Raw genomic sequence first — 26,469 nt, forward strand, 5'->3', positions numbered from 1 at the left:
TGAATATTCTTCTTTGATATTATACCAAAACTTGACAAGTGGTAATTTCTTAAATGTTGGTTGCAGTGTGGAATGTAAACTCCTATCAGTGGACTTTTAAAATTCTTTTACATTAGGATCCATTGATCTTTCTCATACTTTGAATGGATCTTTGCCCCATACATCCTTTTATTGCATCAAGTATTGGTCATTTGGAAAATACTGGTTTGTTGGATAACAGTGAGATTCCAGATGTTAATGTATTTCATTATGCAGTTTCAAGAAATAACAGTTGTTAATATCACCACTGATCCCATCAGAAAAATCTTTAAGTATTGGGAAGTTGTCAGGCTCAGTGTGGAAACAAGTTTTCCAAAATTTTAAATTTCAGTTGAAGGCTTGAAGGCTACCCTTGGCAACAAATACTGTCAGTTGTTTTTCCTGAAGTGACCTTCTTACTTCATTGTAGAGAAAACGTCTGCCAAATACCCAAGTCTGAATACTGAGTTTGTCAGTCGTTCTTTCAGGTAAAAGTGATATTCCATGAACATTGTGACTAGTTTGGCTCACAACTCAAATAATCGTACAAGGGTTTTCCTTGGGATAACCATCATACTTTATACAGCAGAAGTGCTTTATGTGTACTTCCCATTTTATCACCCAGAAAATAAAAAAGATATGTATTCAGCGGTTGAGATGTAATACAAATAACTTCCTTGCATCATCAAGGACATTTTTAAGTAAAATTGGCATTATGCAATTTTTTTGAATTTTATTTTATTTATATTTTTATACAGCAGGTTCTTATTAGTCATCCATTTTATACGCATCAGTGTATACATGTCATTCCCGATCTCCCAGTTCATCCCACCCCCACCCCACCGTGGCTTTCCCGCCATGGTGTCCGTACGTTTGTTCTATACATCTGTGTCTCTATTTCTGCCCTGCAAACCGGTTCATCTGTACCATTTTTCTAGGTTCCACATATATGCGTTAATATACGATACTTGTTTTTCTCTTTCTGACTTACTTCACTCTTTAGGACAGTCTCTAGATCCATCCACGTCTCTACAAATGACCCAGTTTCGTTCCTTTTTATGGCTGAGTAATACTCCATTGTATATATGTACCACATCTTCTTTATCCATTCATTTGTCGATGGGCATTTAGGTTGCTTCCATGACCTGGCTATTGTAAATAGTGCTGCAATGAACATTGGGGTGCACGTGTCTTTTTGAATTATGGTTTTCTCAGGGTATATGCCTAGTAGTGGGATTGCTGGGTTGTATGGTAGTTCTATGTTTAGTTTTTTAAGGAACCTCCATACTGTTCTCCATAGTGGCTGTATCAATTTACATTCCCACCAACAGTGCAGGAGGGTTCCCTTTTCTCCACACCCTCTCCAGCATTTGTTGTTTGTAGATTTTCTGATGATGCCCATTCTGACTGGTGTGAGGTGATACCTCATTGTACTTTTTATTTGCATTTCTCCAATAATTGGTGATGTTGAGCAGCTTTTCATGTGCTTCTTGGCCATCTGTATGTCTTCTTTGGAGAAATGTCTATTTAGGTCTTCTGCCCATTTTTGGATTAGGTTGTTTGTTTTTGTGATATTGAGCTACATGAGCTGTTTATATATTTTGGAGATTAATCCTTTGTCCATTGATTCGTTTGCATATATTTTCTCCAATTCTGAGGGTTTTCTTTTCGTCTTGTTTGTAGTTTCCTTTGCTTTGCAAAAGCTTTTAAGTTTCATTAGATCCTATTTGTTTATTTTTGTTTTTATTTCCATTACTCTAGGAGGTGGATCAAAAAAGATCTTGCTGTGATTTATGTCAAAGAGTGTTCTTCCTGTGTTTTCCTGTAAGAGTTTTATAGTGTCCAGTCTTACATTTAGTTCTCTAATCCATTTAGAGTTTATTTTTGTGCATGGTGTTAGGAAGTGTTCTAATTTCATTCTTTTACATGTATCTGTCCAGTTTTCCCAGCACCACTTATTGAACAGACTATCTTTTCTCCATTGTATATCCTTGCCTCCTTTGTCATAGATTAGTTAACCATAGGTGCATGGGTTTATCTCTGGGCTTTCTATCCTGTTCCACTGATCTATATTTCTGTTTTTGTGCCAGTACCATACTGTCTTGATTACTGTAGCTTCGTATTATAGTCTGAACTCAGGGAGTCTGATTCCTCCAGCTCTGTTTTTTTCCCCTCAAGACTGCTTTAGCTATTCGGGGTCTTTTGTGTCCCCATACAAATTTTAAGATTTTTTGTTCTAGTTCTGTGGAAAACGCCATTGGTAATTTGATAGGGATTGCATGGAATCTGTAGATTGCTTTGGGTAGTATAGTCATTTTCACAATATTGATTTTTCCAATACAAGAATATGGTATATCTCTCCATCTGTTGGTATCATCTTTAATTTCTTTCATCAGTGTCTTATAGTTTTCTGCATACAGGTCTTTTGTCTCCCTAGGTAGGTTTATTCCTAGGTATTTTATTCTTTTTGTTGCAATGGTAAATGGGAGAGTTTCCTTAAGTTCTCTTTCAGATTTTTCATCATTAGTATATAGGAATGCAAGAGATTTCTGTGCATTAATTTTGTATCCTGCAACTTTACCAGATTCATTGATTAGCTCTAGTAGTTTTCTGGTGGCATCTTTCGGATTCTCTATGTATAGTATCATGTCATCTGCCAACAGTGACAGTTTTCCTTCTTCTTTCCAATTTGTATTCCTTTTATTTCTTTTTCTTCTCTGATTGCCATGGCTAGGACTTCTAAAACTATGTTGAATAATAGTGGTGAGAGTGGACATCCTTGTCTTGTTCAGCATTATGCATTTTTAAAAAGAATATTTTTGCCATGATTGCCTGGCAGAGAAGAATACTGTGACAATGGGGACAGTTTGATGCTGCACTGAATTAGCTCCATAGGCAGTAAGAACTCCAGAAGGATATTGTGCTCCAGCACTTCCTTATTGTTCCCTGGAGCTGATGGTTACAGTGAAAGGGAACCACAGGAACTTCTTGAACTTAGGTTTTTATATGCCCTATGCACTCATAATACTATTTTTACTGACAGTACTGTAATAAAGTTACAATGGTTTTTTGCTAAAGGATTATACCATGATTTAATCTGTTTTTGAGGCTTGAAATTATTTTGAAGTATTCTTGTGTATTTCACAGCATTGTAGGCTTTTGCACTTCATTACAGAACATCAAGAACTTTATATCATGCTATTAAATCTTGCTGTCTTAGAACAGAAAGGGGCATTAGAATTTATCCAAACCAGTGCTCTCATTTTAGAGATGAGGTAGAGGGAGATGTTAAATGCCAAAATCAGGTTAACGGTTACCTTCTGGGAGGCATTTGGGAATGTGATTAGGGAATGGTTTGAAGAGGATTTCAACTCTAACTATATCCAAAATGTTTATTTCTTTACAAAAAATTAGAGACAGACAAAATGTTAATATTTGAAAAAGCTGAATAGTGGATACTTGGATGATCATTATTATTTTCTGTATTTTTCTATTTGTGTATTTCATAATAATCCAAAAATTAAAACCTAAACAAAAAGGAAATCAAAATGCTTCTCATAACATAGGGGAATATGATAGTCCCAAAGGGTCAGCATATATGGACTAAATAAATAAATACCCAGATGGAGGGATATTTGGGGCATTGCCTTGCCTGTTGGTGCTTTCAGAATCTCCTGATTGGTTCCTCATATCTGTTGATTCTAAATCTGTAAATAGCTTTTCAACACGTCCACCTTTCTTGTCTGCTTCCTCTGCTGCTTCTTCTCTGTCTCTTAGCACATACCCTCTCCACCCAGCTGTGAGGGGAAGCACTTCTCAGCTCTCACAGGGGCTATTGCAGGAGCTTTGGAGAAATGGTTGTCTTCACTGTCATTTTCCCACAGCAATTCATCCTGTTTAGTTTTCTTGCCTACTATTTTGTGCATTTTTTGGTTTTGTTTTGTTTTGTATTTTTAAAAGTTTAAACATTTGTCCCATCAAAGTAATATCCTATATAGAGTTTTAAAAAATCTTAATAGGCAATAAGACATAGGAAATAGGAACTCCAGCCCATCCTTATACCCAAGTCCTGTTCCCTAGGCAACTACTTTTGATTCTCAGGACTCTTCTTGCTGTTTTCTTCCATCTTCTGAAATAGTATGTATGTACTGCTATTTTTGAATTTTTTGTTATTGGGCATTATGGGTTGGCATATTACAATAGAAGATGAGGATTTAACTCTTAGATTGTCTCACAACCCCTCAGCCCCATGCCACATGCCCAGACCGCCACTTCCCCCATCCTCTCAATGTACAGATATCCGTTTCTGGTTAAGTAGATGTTGAGGGCTCACATTATTTTGAGCATGGAACTGTGATTCTCCTAAGCCACTTAAATGCAACAATTACATTTCCTTTCCTGTGCTGGCTGGATAGTAGCCTCTCTTTTTCACTGGTGTACTTTTTTCTCTAGTGTTGTTAAGGTGGCAGAACTCTAACCCTCTTCTCAACACCTTTGTCTTGGAGACTTCTTCCCTCCTGGAGCCAGCGTAGGCACCTGCTCCATAGGCCTGCTACCGAGCTGTTGTCCCGGGGTTACCTTTTGTCATTTTCCTGGTAATTCCCTTTTCGTCTCTCCTTTGTTTTCTATATGTCTTCCTGTGTCTAGCGATTCTTTCTTGGTTTACTCCCTCTTTTTAATGGAATATCTTCTAGGATCTTCCTGAGAAAGGGGACATGGGAGACAATTTTACTAGGCACTTTGTATATCTAAAAATATATGTCTCACACACTTGATTGATAATTTGTCTGGTCTCTGGATAGGAAAACATGTTTCCTCAGAATTTTGAAGCCAGTGCACTATTGTTTTCTAGCTTCTACAGTTGCTATTAAAAAGTGTTATACTCTTGGTTCCTGTCTTTGTAGACCTCCTTTCTTTTTTTTTTTTTAATAACCCCCAAAGAGGTTTTACGATTTTCTTTTTTAGCAGTCTTTATTCATTTCAGCAGCTATGATGAACACTTGATCTGAAAAAAATGACGTCCTTCAGTTCTGGAAAACTTTCTCATTGTGTTTTTTGATAACCTCATCCGCACCTTGGTTTTCTCTTTTCTTCCTCTGAATTCCTGTCAGTTAGGCAGGACCTCCTCATTTGTCCTCTAATGCTGTAATTTTCCTCTTTCTCTTAATGCCCTACTTCTTGACAGGTTTTCTCTACTTTATCTTAACCTTCTGAATTTCTGCTGATATTTTTTAAGAGCTCTTTCTTGTTCGTTGGTTTAATTTGTGTGCTTTTTAACAGCATTCTGTTCCCCACCGCTGCCATGGGTGCATTCCTTCTCTTTCTGAGGACATTAAAGTAATTAATTAATTTCCTTCTTGCACTGTCTTGATTTCTTTTTTTTTCCTGTTTGTGTGGGTGTCTGACTTTTATGTTAGGAACTTGACCTCACTGTTTGGAGATCCTTTGCTCTCTGTTCCTATTTAATGGTGAGCCACTGAGAAGCGAATTAGGTGCTGTGGTCTGTGGACAGCGCTTCTCCTCCATTGCAGTGCTATCGGGGGTGAGCCTTGTGGTTTCCTTGGGGAGCTTCCAAAAACAGTATCTGTGGATCTTCTCCCTAGGACATGTCAGTTTTACTTGAGAGGAATCCTTTGGTCTTCTGCCTGGGCATTACATGCCAAGATTCAGGGAGTGGAGTAGGGTAGAGAGCTGCAATCTCAGGGTTTAGCGTGTGGATTTTTATTTGATCCCGTTTTCAGAACAGTGTTTTCTACTATTCCTGATGCCTTGGAGCCAGGACTCTGGGATTCAGTTTCTTCCAGGGAATAAACTGTCTCCTGCTGGAATTGGGGAGAGGATCTGGGGTCTCGTGTAATTCCTTATATTCCTTATATAATCTTTTGGAAGTCTTTTTGTAGAAGTATAATGAGTGTACAGTTCGATGGGTTTCCACAAAATAACACATGTGACCAGTGCTCATACTGAGAAATAGAAAATTACTATTTTCAGGGAGGGCACAGAAGCCCTCCCTGCACCCCTCCTCTTAGTACCCTAAAGATAATCACTGTGCGCACTTCTAACACCATAAAGAGTTTTGCCTGGTTTTGTTCATAATATAAACGAGTCATATAGTATGTACTTGTGTCCCGCATCATTCACTTACATTGTTTTTACAAAGCAAAACAAAGCACATCAAGTTACATATTATCAGCTTGCACTGTATAGTGTGTAGTATAAAGTCATGACTTGGATTTGTTTAAGGTGGGAGACTTTTCAGTTTTGCACTGCCAGGAAGGTTTGTTAAGTTTCTGTTGCTTTTTTTTTTTTAACCTCTTTATTGGAGTATAATTGCTTTACCACGTTGTGTGAGTTTCTGCTGTATAACAGAGTTAATCAGCTATACGCATACACATATCCCCACGTCCCCTCCCTCTTGGGTCTCCCTCCCGCCCCCCCATCCCGCCCCTCTAGGCGGTCACAAAGCACTGAGCTGATGTCCCGAGCTGTGCGTGGGGGAGGTAGGTTGAGGGGACTCGGATGTGGAGGCTGAGCAGCTGGTGAAGGTGAGGTTGTATTTGCCCTTCGGGAAAAACTAGGCTTTAAACCAATTTCTTTTTCTCCACATACTAATGTGAGATTTTTGTCTCCCATCCCTATTATTCATGAAAGATTTTATTGCCAAGTTTTCAAAGTAGTAAGTTTGTAAGTATATGTGTACACACACACAGATGTTCGATGCTAGGAATTGAAATTATATATATTTAAAACTCATTTATACTTCAAAAAGCACTAATGTAGCTTATTTAGGGTCATACAGTTAGTATGGTATTTTTGAGATATGCCATTTATTTAATTTATTAGTTTTAGTTGTATGTTTAAGGAATTTGTGTTGATCTCTAGTGTATGTTTCACAGGGAATATGTTAGAGAGGTACCAAAGGGTAATTTATTTTTATGTTTTTACCAAAGTCTCAAGGGATGAATTTTTAGGTTACAGCGTCAGGGCGAATATCCAGAAAGAAACTTTACATACAAAGCATTTATAATGCATAGGAGTTCTAAGACTTTTTCTCTTAACCACATATCCCCCTAATATTTTTCTTTCTATTGCAAATTCTCACCTTAAACAAATGAGCAATTTCCATAGAACATTTAAAATGGTATTTGCAACAACATTCTAATTCTGGAAAGATGGCATGCTGATGTACACACACAGGCCAGCAGTTTCAGAGGGAAAACATTGTTCTTGGAACTACCAGTGTTTGTTTTTCCTTTATTGGCATTGGAACTCTTCAGTTAGTTTTCAAAAATAGAGTCAAGGCAAAATCAGAGTAATTTTTGGTAGTTTTAATGGTTTCTTTCCAGATTTTGTATGTTACTAATAATTACGATCATTATTTACCTCTATTTTATTAATACGTAGTATTTCACTTATATTATAATTGTATTCCATTTAGATGACCCAGATGGTATTAGTACTAAATTGTTATTATTTGCAATGGAGAATTGTTTTAATAAAATATAGTAAGTTTCTTTGTAAAGTCAATGAAGAGGACAACTTTTTGTTGGCTTAAATTCAAGGAATATAATTTTCCTTCCCATGTCTTAATTTTGTTGTTTTTAATATGGTATCAAAGCAGCGTGAACCTATTTGTACTAAATTATATTGGTGTTCAAACGTTTCAAATGTACTTTTACATTTAAAAGAGCTAAATCTATCATTTATTAAAATTTCACGTGTCGTAATATTGTATTGACAGATCTAAAGTTTGTAAGGGATGATAGCTCAGAGTTCTTTTACGGTGATATCCAGTGCAGTGTTTACAAAGAGCAATGTCAAGAGCAAACTCAAAAGCCAAGTTTGATAGTAATAATTCGTATGTATATGTTTCTGGTAGCTTTGTCCGCCCCGGTACTTGGAATGTTATCTGATTAGATGTGAAATTTCTTTCAGCTGAAAAGACTAAGAGAGGTGGGAGGGATGAGAATTTTTCAAATGGGAGTGAAGGAATGAAGTTGAGTTGGGTGTGCAAGTATGTGGTTGTAAAAGAATGAAAGTTATTGAAGAAATGAGCATTGAGAAACTCATAATTATGCCTGGCATTTATCAAGTACCTTTCTTCTTAGAAAGCTTAATTTTCTACATTTTTAGTCTCCATGAAATGGAAAACAAATGACCTTATTTCCTACTCTGTTCTTTTGGGGATCTTGGCAGTCCAGAGCTACAGAGTCATTCGTTTTAATTACTTATCCTTACCAAAAGTTCGCATTTCCAGGTTTTTATAGAAAGAGAGATTTTAATTTTTGTTTTTATCAGTGATTTTATCAGTGACTCACTTTTAATGGAAACAGTGATGATTCATTAACATAGTGGGATCAGGGGTGGCATGCTAAAATATTTCTTCAGCTTATTTGCCAGACATAGACTGCAGTTCTTAGAACAGTTTCAGCTTCTTTAAAGATGCTCTGTCATATAAAAAATATTGCAAGCAAACAAGAGCCACGCACTGCTGAAGGAAGGGCATAGCCGATGCATTAAAGACAAAACACTTAGCACAGTCGCTGCTCAGGGCTTGGGAAGGAATTTTCACTACTGGGTTTGGTGAGGCTTGCCGAATGTCTAAGGAATTTCAGAGACTGTACGGAATGCCCTTTTTCCAGTTAACTTTTCCCAACACTGAAGTTCCTTTCTTTATGCAGCTTTGCCTTTCAGATTGAGTTTTGATCCTCTTGGGAAGCTTTCCATCTCACACAATTCCCATTTTCTTTCCCTGAGCGTGTGATCAAAGGAAGGCGTTTGCTTGGTGCTTGGGACGCTGAGATTGTGTAGCCTTTGGTGCTCTCCTTGGTGACGGCTCTCGGCCTCATTTCTGGCAATAATAGCCTATTTTCTTCTGCCCTCATACAGCGCATTTAGAAGAGAGAGCTCAGAAGAAACAAAAGATTTATTTATCAGCCAGACTATATTGAATTCAGTTTGCCCTGTTGCCTTCTTGGGATCCTTTAAGATGTTCTTTAACTTTTTTTTCCCCACTTAAATAAAGAGTGGGGAGAGATCTTCAGAAGCCTTGGCTTGAATCCAGTGAGGCTATTGTATTCTGGCCAATTCTGTTCTTCTGTTTGTTTTAGTTGAGCTCCTCGCTGTACTCTCTCAGTTTTAACTGTAAGAGTTTAATGTTAAACATAGTATTTGCAAAAATTTGCTATTCTGAGTGGTAACCAACTTTTCACTTTGCCTAGCTCTCAGGGGAAAAGGATAAGCATGCAGTGAGCTGGCCAACAGATAATTATTTTGCGGTTGTTGATGGATAAATAGCATAGTAACTTGTGACTTGGGAACATGATTAACATCATTACTGATAACTTCTGAAATAATGTTCTGGTTGCTAGTGTGAGAATGCTGATGGAAACCAGTAATGTTCCTCTTTCTCCCTCTCCCCTCTGCCTCATGTCAGACAGACACAGCTAACAGTACAGCTAACACTGGACTTCCTTCTAACAACACGCACGTGTAACTTTTGAAAATTAAAGACCCATGAGGGTTTCTGTTTGTCCTAAGAGTGCCTGCAATTTTGATGTCACTCACCATGCGCTCTGCAGTAATAGAGCTTTGGATGGAAGAGTCAGATTCCTGTTGTCATTTCCCATGGCTGGGTTAGGATGGTGATGCTAGAGCTGGCAAGGTATTTGACAGAGGCCTCTCGAAAGTAGGGCACACCCATCCCTCCCCGGTGATGTCTTTGGGACTCATAATTAACAAGAAACCTTAGGGAAAGTCTGACTTTCCAAATAGTTGTACTTTCCTCCAATTTAAAGATTTCTGTCAGAAACCTCACTTTCACCCTACATAGAGAGATCATGTGTGTGTGTGTGTGTGTGTGTGTGTGTGTGTAGGGGAAGCACAAGAAGGGAAAGGGAGCTGTTACTTGATTTATGTAATACACAAATCCATGTGTTCTAGACTCCCCTGTTCAAAAATTTTCATAGATAGGGCTTCCCTGGTGGCACAGTGGTTGAGAATCTGCCTGCCGATGCAGGGGACACGGGTTCGAGCCCTGGTCTGGGAAGATCCCACATGCCACGGAGCAACTAGGCCCGTGAGCCACAACTACTGAGCCTGCACGTCTGGAGCCTGTGCTCCGCAACAAGAGAGGCTGCAACAGTGAGAGGCCCATGCACCGCGATGAAGAGTGGCCCCCGCTTGCCGCAACTAGAGAAAGCCCTTGCACAGAAGTGAAGACCCAACACAGACAAAAAATAAATAAATTTAAAAAAAAAAAAGCTAAAAAAAAAAATTCATAGGTAAATAGCAGTGTCTTCATCTGGAATTCAAGGTGCTCTGTGAATACTCTAAGCATCCTTTACGACCCCAGGAGTGCTTTCTGCTTAACAATATAGTTTGCTTAACGTTTTCCAAGAACACCGTGGAGTCTTTGCCCCCCAAATTAGTGTTTCTCAAAATGTGATTTATGAAATGCCTACATCAGAATCACCTGGGGTATTTACTAGAAACAGAGGTACCTGGTGTTCATCCCAGACCTGCTGAATCAGAACCTCTGGTGATGGGGCCCATGAATCTGCATTCTAACAATGCTTACTGAAGTTTGAGAAACAGTCACACCAGCCTATTCTTTATGAATGCTCTCTTTTCAATTCCCCATCTGCCTATTGAACTCTTGTTCATGTCCCTTAGGTAAAAATGAGTTTTCTCTTCTGCAAGCATTTATGGTATTTTTTTTTCCAGTACGTTTCATCTTCTGCTTTTTATTATAGCAGCTTTGCTCCCAAACTGTTTCAAGTTCCTGGAGGGTGAAAACCATGCCTAATTCACATGTGTGTGCTTCACACCCTTTATGCCTAATAAGAACTCAGAAAATGTTTAGTGAATGAATGGTTCAGTCCTAGGATCGGACTTTTATTATACCTAGTAAACTTTGGGTATTGGATTTTTTATTTTTTCTATTTAACTATCAGATATGCCTGGTCTGTTTGTGATGTGAGCTTAAGCTTTCCATGTCTGAGCATGTTTTCGTGACATGATTATTCTTTCTGGCTTTAGCTTATGTTCGCCTTCTCCTTTGGTAATCTAATATCCTTGATAGAGACATTACCTGATTTTCATTTTTACATATCCTTGTATGACTCAACTGGGATTTAATCTGAGTATACTGTGGAAATAGCAATCCGTTTTCGGCCTGTTACGGAAATGTTCTTTTTTTTTTTTTTTTTTTTTTGCGGTACGCGGGCCTCTCACCGCTGTGGCCTCTCCCGTTGCGGAGCACAGGCTCCGGACGCGCAGGCTCAGTGGCCATGGCTCACGGGCCCAGCCGCTCCGCGGGATCCTCCCAGACCGGGGCACAAACCCGTGTCCCCTGCACCGGCAGGTGGACCCCCAACCACTGCGCCACCAGGGAAGCCCAGAAATGTTCTTTTTATATTTTGTGATTTGTCCTACTAGTGTGGTGGTTAATATTAAACATCTCTTGAATAGTATCTCAATTAAATTGGCTAACTATGGGCAGATCTGTTGGTAAGAAAATGAAAAAATGTAGTCATAGATAAAGTGAGAAACTATTTCATAAGAGATGTTTAACTGTAACATAACATATTTCTTCTTTGTTTTTTTGATTGTTATGTTGCCAATTTATAAAAGAATCAGAAAATGACAGATTTATGCCACTGAGGACTTACTGTTTTCATGAATTTAGTTAGTGTACAGTTCCTGTAGATCTAGTGACTGTTCTTTCCGCATGCTTACCGTCTTGTGATTTGGAGTGGTTTTCTGTATAATGGAATTACTTGAGTCATGGGAGCCTGCCCTTGCATGCCCCCCCCACCCCTCCCTTGCTGTGGGCAGGAGCTCTGTCTTGTTGCCTCTTGTATCCATAGGGTTAACTGTGTCTAGGATCTGGCACAAAGTAAGTAACCCATAAGTGCCTCTTGTTTGAACTATCTTAAAAGGGAGGATTAAAGTAAACATTTCTCTCTTTAGGGGATGCTTTAATTTGCCCTTCCAGCAACATGTCCATTGTAATTATTACCAGCACTGAGTGTTCTCTATTTCCTTGATTATTATTTTGGAAAAATTATGTTTATGAATTGTAGCTTTGGTATACTTTTTCCGCTTTTTCACATTTGCAGCAGTCCTTAGGAAAATGCTGCTCAAATTCTTCTGTGGCTGTAAATTTTAAATTTTATCCAGGTAAAATATGCATGTGTTTATTTTTGTTTTCTAGTCCTATGAGAAGGTAATATGCTTGTTTTGGTTATACTGACAGTCATTTATGGTGATTAGGACGAAGATGGGGTGGTTTGTGTTTATTTTGCTCAAGTATTGAGAAGCTGGCTGTGTGCTGCATTAGCATTTGGGTGCGCTGAACCTCCCAGAAGACCCTGGCAGGTGCTAGCTGGGAACAAGGCCAGTGGGCCATTTGAGCCTTGGAACAGAATGGCATACATAAGTTCACGTGGATTCATTTCAAAGTGGTAAAGGGACAACAGGAAAAAAGTGCCGCACCAAGAAATGGAGAAGTCACCGATGAGAGTTCAATTTCAGCACAGTACAGTTTGGTGAGAGCTAAAAGGAGATGAGTCTGAAGGGTAGGTGTTCCCAGCAATTCTGAAGCAGGCCCAAAGATTCCAATGTGTCTCATGCCACCACAGCTGCAGACAAGTCCAAGAAGAACATGGAGTAAAAGGTATCCTTTCTTTTCTCCTGCATCCAGGAGAGAGAGCCTCTTAACTGTTTTGCAGATTATTTGCCTTTCTTACATAACAGAGCATGTTCAGGTTGCCCTCTATCATTCCTGGATTGGGGCAAAAATATTAAAACATGGTGTAGGACTAAGTTCATAAGCCAGTAAAGTTCCATACTAAAGGAATTGGGATTTGAGGAGTGCATGGAAGATGGATCAGGAAGTTGCTGACTGATGTCTTTCGTTCATTGACTTAACTAATGTTTCTTGAGAGAAAGTGCATTCAGTACAGATTTTCAAAATGTACTTTAATACCCTTCCCAAGATTTGTCCTTCTAAAGAGAAAAGAAAAAAGCTACTCTATCAAACTAATAATTTTATTAAAGCATTTTGCTGACTCAAAACCTCAAAGTGGGCTCTTAGGAAGGACAAAAATACAGGCACTTGATTTTATAAATTCTCTTGGAAAAAAAGAAAAGAGAAAGAAAAAGTAAATGCAGCTTGTTTTTACCCAAGCCTTTTTCTTCATCTGTTTTACTGGAAGGGCACTAAGCTTCTCTTTTTGTTCTCTCTTCCCCTATTCTATGAAATTTATTTAAATTGAATGGAAATTGAAATGGATGGTTTATTTAATAAATGATATTGGCATAATTAGCTACCAGAAAAAAAATTGTTAGACCTCCACCTAACATAAAATAAATGTCAGGTGAAATAAAGATCTAAATGTGAAAAATAAAATATATAAATATTAGAAGGAAATATAGGAGAACATTTGTTCCACTTTGGGTTAGGGTAAGAGGACCTTCTCAAGCAAGGTGAAAAACAGACTCCATACAGGAAAAAATGTCCACATTTGAGCAAATAAAAATTAAAATTAGTGTGTGGCTAAAGTCAGCATTAGCAAAGCGGGAAAAATGAAACCATAGGCTAGAGTGTCCTGTGACACACATGCGTCATACGACACCAAGAGGCACATGGTTTTCAGGGAGCTCCTACAAATTGATAAGTAGAAGGTGAACAAACCAGGAGAAAAATGGGCAAAGAACATGACTGTGTATTTCAAAGAAGATGAACTTCATAACAAGATAAACTTCATTGAGAAATAGCAATTGAAATGACCTGATACAACTTTTTGCCCATCAGATTAGCAATAATGCCAAGGATGCTAACATTAAATGGTAGTGAAGGTAGCGTGGAAAGAAACCCTCTCCTGTGTGGCCAATTGGGAGTATGAATTTCTACAACTTTTTGGTAATTTTGCCATATGGATTAAAAATATATATATAGGGGTGGGAGATGCAAACTATTGGATGTAAGATAGGGTCAAGGATGTATTGTACAACATGGGGAATATAGCCAATCTTCTGTAATAACTGTAAATGGAAAGTAACCTTTAAACGTTATATAAAATATAAGAAAGGTTAAAAAAATTTTAATTGTACAAACTCTTAGACCCACAGTTATACTTTTAGAAATACAGGTTCACAATCTGTTATCCAAAACTCTTGAGGCCATTTGTGTTTCAGATTTCAGAGATTTTCAGGTTATTAAAGATAATACGGTGCATATTACTGTATATTGTATAACACCTCCCTCGAGGTTTGGGACAGCACCCCATAAGCAAACACGTTTATATTTCTAAAGGGAACAGATGAATATTCACATAAGTTTAAATCATTTTTGGCACCACATGAATCAAAGAAAAACTTCTGAATTTTTAGAGCCTGTTGGGTTTCAAAAATGTGGATGGCATTGGGCACCCATAAATACTGCAAAATAGAATCATTGATGCACAAACAAATAGGCTGAATTATTTCTATCAGCAAAGGACCGGAAGCATTCCGTGTCGATCGGCAGAGGGATGGAATAGGTGGTGGCACATTTGTACTCTGTGTATTATGCAGCTGTCAAAAGAGTGCGTTAGATTTTAACATACTGACGCAGAAAGATGATCTGTTTGTATTAGATGAGAAAACAAGTTGTAGAAGAGAAGCGTGTGGTACAGTCCCACTCAAAAATGAGGGAGGGAGGTTATCACCCACTTACGCATGTATGTGTTTTACAAGGAAGAAAAGCTTTGGAAGGATATATACTAGACTCTAGACACTGGTTATCTCGGGAGGATGAGATTTGGAAGGAAGTAGGAGACTGTTAACATTTTGTTTACATGCTTCTAGAGTTTGACTTGTTAAAAAGAGCATGTATTAATTTGGTCACCAAATAAAAGCAATTTTTCTCTGAAAAGCAAATACAGTTTGTATTACAGAGCACTGAGAGTTGGCATCTCTCCACTAAGGTGCAGCTCTCCAGACCATGAGGGAACCTGCTTTTCATAATTAATAATTAATGGAAGGCAGAGGGCTAAGCCTGGAGCTAGGCTTACAGCTCCAGTCCTCAAGCAGGGCCTTCATTACTTAGTACCGAAGCCTAATGATTTCCAACATGTATTAGCCTGTCCCCCCACGGGAAAAAAACAAGTTAAACTTAGACTGTTACTATGATACGGAAATCCAGTCACCCAGGGAGTCTTTTTTTAACTGACCCACTTGTGGGGAATAATAACTCCAGAAAGTAATATTGATTTTTCTTTGACTCTGTTGAGTAAGACAAATGTGGTTTCCGCTTCATGAGTGTAGTGTGTGACACTCATTTTAAGCACATTTAGAATATGTTTTAAAATAGAACTACTTCTACCATACTGTCATTTTCTTTTACAGTCAAGTTTTCCTAGTACTGTACCCTTAGTTCCTGGAAGGAAAATTACTAAAGATTTAGATGGATCTAAAGCTAATTAGTATTATGTCTCCAAATAGTTATCATGCTGTTTATTTGGTTTTATTTCCTAAATCTATACAGGCTATGTAGCCCTTACCTTTAACTCAGATGCAGAAAGAACCTTGTACATAAATTTTTGAGTGTGGATAGACTGAATGGATAAATGCTGAGAAAGGAGAAAAGATTAAGCACATCAGTGATCATAATAAAACACGCCCAGGACAGGGCGGTATATGAAACTTGACAGCATTTGTGTGTTTGTTTTTCTCAACTGTGATATCTTATGTGGATGGCATTGGGCACCCATAAATACTGCAGACTAAAATCATTGGGAGCAAGTGCTCCTTAGAAAATAAAGAGAGGCCATTTGCTAAATGTGATACTGTGCCATGTAACTTCATTTAGAGAACTAAGATTACTGTTAAATGTTAACTTGATTTCTTTTCCCTACTCTGAGCTCTATATGAAACAAATGAACATGAGTTAATATCTCTTTCCTTAAAGCATTCTGCTTTCTCTGGAAAGTGAAGTCAGTCTTTTCAGGTTGTTGGGTAGTTTGGGAGCATGGACTGTGCCTGAATTTGTTTGAAGGTAAATGTACATAGTGTTCAAAATATTCATTATCCTCCAGGGCTGATAATGCCACCCTCTATAGAGGGAAATGAGGGTGAAAAAGGAGTGCTTTCCACACACGACTCTGAGGCAGTTCTTTGACCTGTGACTTAGAATTGTTAGTAAGTGATATCTATTTACATTTAACTCTTTAATAAGATGTAATAAAAGAAGGGCGGGAGAGATGAGAAGTAGTACTGATGTTGAAAGGCAGTAGATTCAAGTTGTATGTGATAGTCACACCATTTCTCTGAGCCTAGTTTCTTTGTCTATGACCCTGGGAAATGAAAGGCCCCGTCTGTTCTCACTTTTGATAGCCCTGAGAAATAAGGAAGGTATAGCTACTTCAAGTAGCTTTCTTTAGCCTTGGCACTGTGTGTGTGTGTGTGTGTGTGTGTGTGTGTGTGTGTGTGTGTACGTATAACAGATGTTTTTAAAAAACAAACCACGCAGTTTCTTGTCCTTTTAGTTTCTACAGTATCAAAAAGAATCCTTTCTTGTTATTGATAAACTCATAACTAATTATTACAATCGTCATTAAAATAATTTTTATTAGTCGTAAATTTTGTGATGCTCTGATCATCTCTACTTCCTATATTGAACAGCTCTGAGGGGATATCTGCAGCCTGATTGAATATAATGTAACATCATTTCAAGGATTTAATTTTAAGGTTTAAGAACTGTAATATTAGTTTCAAAAATAAAATTATTTAAAATATTTCACCAAATATGCATTTTTTTCCAAAGCCAGCCAAGTTTTATTTTAGAATCTGAGCCTGTGCACATTTGATAACTTATCTGTCTCACCTGTTAGCATGACAGAGCTAAAAGTCTTTAATTTTGTAGGAGACTTAGAGATTTCTGGTCTTTTCTTCCGTAACAGTGTGCTGTCACCTTGCTCTCTCCTCTGCATTCTTTTAAAATGAAGGTAAAGGGAGGAAAGGTCACCCACTCCCCACTTTGATCTCTTATCTTTCTCTTAAACATTGCCTTCAGGTATCTGTTTCACCCATTTGAAGACCAGAGGGAAGTGGATTCTAGGTGGACTTTTATTTTTCTAAGAAGGGGTTTTTGAATTGGCAGATGCCTATAATCTGACTGCTTTCTACATAAATAAAGAAAAAGTGGACCTCTAAGAAGGCTAAGGGTTAGAGTTTCCAAAACAGATGAGTTTTACTGTGTTCTGATCAAGAACTTGAGTTCTCAGAAACAATCCATGCTTTGTTTGCTAAACAAGTCTACTGAACGTCGTGTTCTTTTCTGGGAAGAATTTGGGGGATGGGCTGTGCAGGGCAGGCTACGAAGGAGGTGGAGAGGGAACGAGAGAAACTTAGGACACTTATAAATCGGAATCAGCCCTTAAAATGTATAGGTCTAGGGCAAGAGTATAAATGGAGGCCCCAGCCCACATATCTAAATATTTAATTTAAAATTAAGCTAACAAACTGTTAAATAAAACACATTCTCGCCTCCTACCTTCACAAATATACTTTTATGATGACCTCTAGATTCAAATTTATTGAATTCTGTCTATATAATCCTCAGACCCCTTGGGATTCTGCACTGGATATGGCTGTATGTGGGGGAACTGGCTCAGTGGCCCAAATCTCATCTTTATCCATCTCCGACTCTATTCCTCATCCTGCAGGACACACAGCCCATGTGTCCAAGCTCTGTCCACTCCTGGGGCCTATGGGTGCACATACTCATGGGCGGATGGGCCCAGGGAAGAGGCCCACACAAGCACTGAAAACAGATAAGGTGTCATTTGGGTAAGGAATTCCAGGATCCTGCTTATTGTTAGTATGGAGAGAATGCTTCTCTAATGGAAATATAATGTGAACCACATAAGTATCTTAAATTTTCTGGTAGCCACATTGAGGAAGAGGAAGAAGAAACAGGTGAAATTAATGTTAATAATATAGCTTATTTAATTCAATGTATCAAAATTATCAGTTCTAAAAAATTATTAATAGAATTTACATTCGTTTTTTCTTTTGCGGTACGCGGGCCTCTCACTGCTGTGGCCTCTCCCATTGCGGAGCACAGGCTCCGGGCATGCAGGCTCAGCGGCCATGGCTCACGGGCCCAGCCGCTCTGCGGCACGCGGGATCCTCCCAGACCGGGGCACGAACCCGTGTCCCCTGCATCGGCAGGCGGACTCTCAACCACTGCGCCACCAGGGAAGCCCGAGTTTACATTCTTTTTTGTACGAAGTCTTTGAAATCCAGTGTGTATTTTATAATTAGAGAACATGTCAGTTTTGACTAGCCCCATTTCAGATGCTCGGGTGCATTTCAGATGCACCTGGGTCTCGTGGTATTTGTACCAAACAGTACAGCTCTAGGCCAAGGGAACCCAAACTCCTTGTTCTATAGGGGCACTTGGCCTGTACTTAACTATTTTTTTTCTCTTCCATTCAAGTTTGTCAGCTGCCTTTTACTCATTCAACTCACTGCTGCTTGCCTTTCTTCTCAGGAATGGTATGGTCCTAATAAATTTGTTTGCATAGATGAATATACCTTTTATCCCCCTGTTATTGACAAATACTTTTCCAAAAGCCAATGCTTCCACTTTCCATCTTGAGTAATTACTGGAATTGTAATCCTTCTGTTCTCCACTTTCTGAAGTCTTTGTGCTATATTGTTTTGGATAATGTCTAAATTGTTTTTCCTTCCTAGAGGAACTTTTTTTTAAAAAAGTTCAGTTTAATTGCATGCATATTTTAAAACTGTGGCCAGTTCTAACAAATGAGGATACAAATCTAGAAGGTAGGGTACTGTTTTTGTTTGGACTAGAAGAGCAGTTTTATCTATTTCAGGATACAGTTTCCAGAATTAGAAGAAAAAAAGCATCTAGTTAAATTTGAATTTCAGAAAAAAAAAGAATATATATTTTTTAGCATAAGTATGTCTCATGCAACATTTGAGACATACTTCTACTAAAAAATTATTTGTTGTTTATCTGAAATACAAATTTAACTGGATGTCCTGTATTTTATCTGGCAACCCTATTTCAAGACTGTTTTACTGTCTCAAAAATTGGGGACCCTAAGCAGCTTTTATTTCTGTGGATTAAACTGTTGATATTTACTGTGTTAGAAATTTAAACTGAGAAATATTTTCATATATAGTAATTCATTTAGAAAAATAATAAACCCCATTCTTGTTAACATATGTATTTTTTATGAAAAATAACTACCTTCTATAACAAGAAAAAATAGGGAGAAGAATGTTATTATTTTATATTGTTGCAACTCTTTTAATGCCTGGCTTAAGTAGAAGATAGTTGGATTCTCAAGTCTCCTTCTGTTTCTAATCAGGTGTGCTATCACAAAGACATGTACCATCTGGAAATCTCCACTGGACACTTGGGAGAAAATGAGAGTGGCAAAAGTCAAATGACATCTTAGTATTGTTATGAAAATAGTTTTGACCTTGAGAATATCCTGAAAGGATCTCAAGGACCTCTTCCACAGACCCCTGGGCTAGGAATAATAGACCCTCTAATTCTAGCTTGTGTGTTAGATAGGTCATAGATAATCAGAATACAGAATAAACACTCTTTGTTTTAAGTAGGACTAATGAGTCAAATCATAAAATACAAAACAAATTTTAAAATGATTATTCACGTTTAGCAGTAATTCTTAAGTTTTGTTTTGTTTTTTACTTTAAAATTACTCTGTCGGCTGCTCTCGCTTTCTGAGATGGCCCACACTCTATCTGTGGAGTGTGTTTCTCGAAATAAATCCACTTCTTACCTACCAACTTTGTCTCTCACTGAATTGTTTCTGCCATGAGACATCAAGAACCTGGGCTTCATTAAGTCCTGAAACCAGATACTGAAACCCCCGCCAGGTGGGAGAAGTTAACTCTGCTGCCGCAACAGGCAGACCACGGACTGGCTGGAACCAGAAGGTTGAGGATGCTGACTCCCACTTACCTCACCACCAACCAATCAGAAGAAGGTCCATGAGCTGATCACACCCTCCTCTTTGAACCATTACCATAAAACTCCTCACTACCCCCTGCAGGTCCGGACACTCAGTTTTGAAAGCATTGGCCCTCTGTGGCTCCCTTTGCCTGGCAAAGCAATAAAACTATTCTTTTCAATTTCACCCCCACCAAAAATAAACAAATAAAATAAAATTACTCTGTCAAAATAGCTATCAGTCTGTCAGATAGGTACATTGTCAGCTTTCTATTTAGAATAAAATTTACATAGCCATTTAGAACAAAGCTTTACATTTTTTATTATAAAATTCAATAAAGAGGTCACATGACAGTTTCTTTAAAATGCTGATTGGATTGAATTGGGTTTATTTTTAAGATGTGTCTGTTCTAGGCATAGTACACATTGCCTAGTATTTAGGCTTGGCCAGTTTATAAAATAATTAGCATAATGCAATAACTAATCTGATTCTCATCTCAAATAGAAAACGTTCTCGAGGTTGGCAATGGGCCAAATGTGAGAGTACACAGAGAAGTGCCCTCAAACTTAGAGATGACTTTTTTTTTTTTTTTGTGGAACGTGGGCCTCTCACTGCTGTGGCCTCTCCCGCTGCGGGGCACAGGCTCCGGACGCGCAGGCTCAGCGGCCATGGCTCACGGGCCCAGCCGCTCCGCGGCATGTGGGATCTTCCCGGACCGGGGCACGAACCCGTGTCCCCTGCATCGGCAGGCGGACTCTCAACCACTGCACCACCAGGGAAGCCCTAGAGGTGACTTCTTGAATTGCTTTAATTGCTTGGACAACTGAGAAAATGAAAGAGCCATTAACAAAAATAGAGCAGGAGGAAGTGCAGGTCTGGGATAAAGATGGTATGTTCGGTTTTGGCCTGGAAATGTTGTAGTGTGGGTCAACAGAGAGGAGATGCTGTGTGATGGGGTTAGAGAGAGTTGTCCACAGAGTAGTAAAATGCTTTCCAAGGGAGACAATGTAAAGAGAGAAGAAACAAAGAGCACATCTGTGAGGAGTACCTAACTGTAGGGTAGGAAAGAGGAGATGGGGAAGAAAAAAGAAGAAAAGGAGGAAAGGTTGGAGAGAGCTAGGAAGAGGCTAGGTGAGGAAAGTGTCCTTAGAGTGAGATGAGAAGAGCTCTTCATGGAAGGGTGTGTGGTTAGCAGGATCGAGACTGAGGAATGGTCATTGGTTCTTCAGTTTGGAACTGCAAAACTGGTACCCTTAGAGAGAGTGTAGTTTTGATTAATTGTGAAGTTTTTGTTATTTCAGGTTTGGATTGGAGAGCAGGGAAGCAGAAAAGTTTTTGACTTGTCTGGGGTAACAGAAATCCTGAAGAGCTACATCGGTGTTCTTTTCCTTCCTCTCTGTTGTCATTCACATGGGTGTTAATTAAGCTAGCCAAGGTGAAGCTAAAAAACTCCAGCAAACTCACCGCCTCAAATATTCAACCTTATTTTAGAGTGACGTTTGTTCTTAAATATAATCTTTATATTTTAGGTAAAACGCTGGCCTTAGGGTCTGAAGATGTGCACTCCAGCTCTGCTGCTTGCTTACCCTCTGAGGGCTCCTTTTTCTGCTCAGCTGAATTAGAGTTGGACTAGATTATCTCTAAGGCTATGCCAAAATCATGTGATGTTATGCATCTATGATATTTGTCTTTTCTTTCCTTTTATTATAATAGGTTCAGCAAGTTGAAGAGTCTTAACCTTTCCAATAATCATTTAGGGGACTTCCCATTAGCAGTCTGCAATATTCCGACCCTGGCCGAGCTGAATGTGTCCTGCAATGCCCTCCGAGCAGTCCCGGCAGCCGTCGGAGATATGCACAAGTATGTACTTCAAACCCTGCTGCAAAGTATCTCTCAGAAACCCCCAGAAAGCTGCATCAGGGTCGCAGCACATGAGATTAGTTAACTTGTTATGTTGGTCGTATGTTGGTCTCTTGGTCCCAAATCAAGAGATCATGCTCTTGTGTAGAGTTCATTTGTTAGCTTCTTTCAGATTCTTGTAAAAAATTAAAATATCCTTGTTTAGAACGAAGACCCCTACAGGTGAATGTGTCTAAATATGGGAGGAGGGGTTACTTTCTCATTTCCTGAGTTATGTTGAATTCTAAGACCTAGAAGTTAATTTTTTAGAATAACAATGAAAGATGGGAATTTGGGCAGATTCACACTGCAGTCAGCTTGTGTTGTTCTCATTTATCCCTATCCAAGTTGGGAAAATTGGTCATAATTTTCGTTTTCAGTAAAAGATTAAGATGTTTATCTCTGATCATTTCTCTCTGGTGTATTATTGCCTCAGGCCCTGTCCTTAGCATTTTGCAAAGAATAGTATATTTTCTTTTTCTGGTAATATGATCTATACTTATGGAACTCGTATGTTAATAATAAAGATGTAAAATTTATACACTCTCTTTCTAATTCTTATGTTTTCTTTAATAGCTTACAGACATTTTTGTTGGATGGAAACTTTCTCCAGACCCTTCCTGCTGAGTTGGAGAACATGCATCAGCTTAGTTATCTTGGTCTTTCTTTCAATGAATTCACTGACATTCCAGAGGTATTGGAGAAACTGACTGCTGTGGAGAAGCTGTGCATGTCTGGAAACTGTATGGAGACTCTTAGGCTACAGGCTTTAAGGAAAATGCCTCACATTAAACATGTGGATCTAAGGTAACCATTTTAAAGAAATATATCCCATTTGAGTGGTTGGCTTATATTTGGGGGGTAGGTTATAGCCCTTTTGGTGGCATTCTTCTGTCGAGGCAAGCAGGCTGGTTAGTTGCAGTAAGGGCCCGCTTTGCTATTTTTGCCCAGAGGGAAGTATAATGATTGGTAGTAGGGTCTGCTTATGCCTGAAACTTGTTAAAAAAAATTTTTTTCACTGATGAGTGACCACCTATCTTGAAGGTCTTAGTTGATTTTGCAAGTTTGAGCCCAGTTTTAATTAGCGTGAATCAGTAGGCCCATCGAGTCAGAGAGAGCTGTTTATGGTCAATGAAAACCGTATCAAGAGCCAAGTGGATATTTTTCTCTCTTATTCCTACTTTTCTGTGGCTTGAGGCTAGTTGACACCATTGAGCATCTCTCCTTAATTTTTTTTTTCCCTTCCTTGGCTTCCTTAATATAATATATTCATTAAATTAAATTTATTACTGATTTAATTTACTTACTTTAATTTCCTCTCTCTCTCTCTATCCAGATGGGTCTGCCCTTAGTTTACAGTTCTTTACAAAAATGTAAAACTCATACTCTCTTGGTAGGCCCAAGTTTGGCCAGAACCTCCACTCTCACCCCTTGCAAGAACAAAGGAACCTGCATTTTGAATCTGATCACACTAAACTCCAGCTGAAAACACTAACACAATCCTTGCTACATCACAGATGCCCAGTCATCATCCCTTCGTGTGTAAACTTCAGTTTTACTTTCTAATGCACAAAGAACCAATACACAAGGAGGAAGCCATTCTAAATTTCTCTTTTTTTAAGGAAAAACAAGAACCTGTCATTGGGCTTGAGTTCCTGCAAAGCAACATATTAGGTTTAGGCCTTAATATTAACTTGCCCAATTTGATACTTTTTCAGCCAAACTAACTTTCCCATTAACCAGGGAGTGACGACCACATTAAATCTTGGGCGAGACATTTAATGTCTCTGTGCAGCTGTGTCCTCGTCTCTAGATTACAGTTAATAACAGAATCTAACTCATAGAGTTTTGGAAGGAATGGAGTAAATGCCTCACTCTCCCAGCACATGTTACATATTGTTGTTATTACCTGCTGAGATCTCGTACTCATGAACCCTGCTCAGCTGTCAGTCTTGGCATCTTTTCACCTCTTTGTTTGATGGTTCTTTCCTTGTTTTACTACCCACTTTCCTCTCTGGTGATAACCCCAGACCCTCACTCAGGCCTGTTCATCAGTATAAAGCAGCATCACCTTTTGCTCCCCTTTCATCTCCATTCTTATGGTTTGGCCGCGGGGAACCCATTCTTTCCAGTCCCACAAAGAGTTGATTTGCTTTACCTTTCCTCAGACTAAAGGAATCAAGCCTGCGCACCTGGGGAAGTGTTAGCAATTTGCAGACCTAGAATTCTTAGTTCAGGGAGTTCAAATGGTAATAATTTATCTGACTTTGAGAACTTTTTGGAGTGTGACAGGATAGGGAACTGAACACTTTGTCTTGTTAACTTTCTAAATTGTTAACGTTATTTGCCTCTGAGTCACTTGGGTTTAGAAAACCTTCATATTCAAGAATTTGAGCCCTTTTTAAATTCAGCCACCCAGAGGTATAACAATGGTCGTTTTGACCTCAGGTAGCAAGCATGAGGGGATTTATAAGTTACCTGGTATGGGTAAGAAAGCATCATTTTTCTTGATCTGAATTAGCTTACAAACGAGATCAATCTAATATGTTTGGAAGTAACTTCTTATTAAGAGCTTCGTAAATTCTTCAGATTTCTAGTTCTAATTGGGTCTTTTTTAGATGAGATTAGTTACAGGATATTTAAATACCAGAATAGACTTTTGTACATGTAAATGTTGAATGATCATGAGTAGGTAACTGCTTCCCTTCAGACCACTGAGCTGAGGGGGCAGAAATCTGGTCAGATTTGCTTATAATTCTGCCTTAATATTTTAAACTGAAGCTAGTAGAATGATTTAAGGGGAGTTTCACTTAGTTTCTGTAAGCAGAGGGCTAATTTTATTGATTGAATTTTTATTCCTTCAGATGGAAATATTACATCAGATTAAAAGTAGTCATTTTTCTTTTAATCTTATTCTTTTTCTCATATTCACATTTTTGAGTCTGATATTGTTTCTTCTATGGCATCATTAATAATTTCTCCTCTTCTCTGTCCAAAATGTGGATATTACATCTTTCTCCTCGATCACCTCTCTTTCTTTCTGTTTTGTGCCTTGGTGGTTGGTTCCCTGTACTCACAGGACTTCATCATTTACCTTTCATCTCCATGGTAAATATTCCTCAATTTTTCTCTAACTCTTATTTCTCTTCTTGGGATTAATTCCACTTCAGCTGCCAGCAGGATAATTTCACCTTGCTTTCTCCTATTGACACACTCACCCAAATTACATGCGAAACAGAGTTTAATTTCTTTCTATTCAACTAGTTCTTTCCCCTGGATTCCTAATTTTGCTGATAGCCACACTGCTCCATTGGTTATCCAGACACAAAATTGTTGACTCTTATTTTCTAGTCTGCCACCAGCTCCCGTCAGTCCTCGCGCGCTAGTTTGACTCCTTGCCCCTTCCTTTGCCTTCTCGCTGCTGCTGTTGTCTCCTAGCTGAGCTGCCTGCTGCCATTGTGCAGCCTCTCAAGCAAGCACAGCCTTGCTCAGAGCCTTCAGTTCTCTAGTTCAAGATATTCAAGGGCTCGCATCTGGTTTCAACCCACTAGCCTGTGAATCCCTTGAGGATGAGGCGCTAGCTCAGAGCTGCTCAAAGTGTGGTCCTCCAGCCTGTGCTAGCAAACCGACTATTTGCTCCTTTTCTACAATGAGATATGTGTAGAAATTGGGACTTAATATCTTAGAAACACACAGTGACTTGACATTGCCACAATATCCAAGTAGACTCATATAAGCAGACTCACCTCATTGTACAGGGAGTAGACTAGTTTAGGTGTTGGTGAACTTGCAGTGGTGAGCTGCTTGTGCGGTGAGCTGTGTCCTGGTATGTGCATATGACTACACATCTGTGATGGATTAGAAGTTTAGAAAATAGGTCCTCGGGCTTCCCTGGTGGCGCAGTGGTTGAGAATCTGCCTGCCAATGCAGGGGACACGGGTTCGAGCCCTGGTCTGGGAGGATCCCACATGCCGCGGAGTGACTGGGCCCGTGAGCCACAACTACTGAGCCTGCGCGTCTGGAGCCTGTGCTCTGCAACAAGAGAGGCCGCGATAGTGAGAGGCCCGCGCACCGCGATGAAGACTGGCCCCCACTTGCCGCAACTAGAGAAAGCCCTCGCACAGAAACGAAGACCCAACACAGCCATAAATAAATAAATAAATAAATAAAACTAAAAAAAAAAAAAAGAAAATAGGTTCTTCACCCAAGATAACTTGAGAAGCACTGATCTTATTTATGTATCCTTGAGTTCCCAGTGTTAGCGCTTAGTAGGCACAGTACTTGATAAATATTAATTGACTAACCCACCTTTGTAGCCATATTCTCACTCCTCTCACATAGCCTGCACTCCTGAGGGACCCCTACACCCACGCATGAAACTCACCTTGTGCTCTTCTCTTCAGTCCGAAGGCCATTCAGCAACTCCTCATGGACGCCTTTCTTCTCCCATTTGCATCTGTTGAATTCCTCCTGCCCTTGGGATTCAGATGAGATGGCTCCTCTTGCATAGCATCTTTTTTGACCATTCTCTGTATTTTACGTCATGTATGACATTTAT

At 39.0% G+C, this 26,469-nt stretch overlaps 1 protein-coding gene across 1 annotated transcript in view; it reads left to right on the forward strand.

The window, feature by feature from the left end:
• The window catches only part of PHLPP1 (PH domain and leucine rich repeat protein phosphatase 1), a 213,337-nt gene that overhangs the window by 134,641 nt on the left and 52,227 nt on the right, over nucleotides 1–26,469 (forward strand). Inside the window, exons 5-6 of the mRNA XM_030868118.2 lie at nucleotides 21,726–21,872; nucleotides 22,488–22,718. Of these exons, the coding sequence (XP_030723978.2) occupies nucleotides 21,726–21,872; nucleotides 22,488–22,718 (378 nt within the window). The remainder of the gene's footprint in view (nucleotides 1–21,725; nucleotides 21,873–22,487; nucleotides 22,719–26,469) is intronic.

Source organism: Globicephala melas, chromosome 13 (assembly GCF_963455315.2).
Source record: "Globicephala melas chromosome 13, mGloMel1.2, whole genome shotgun sequence".
Taxonomy (NCBI): Eukaryota; Metazoa; Chordata; class Mammalia; order Artiodactyla; family Delphinidae; genus Globicephala; species Globicephala melas.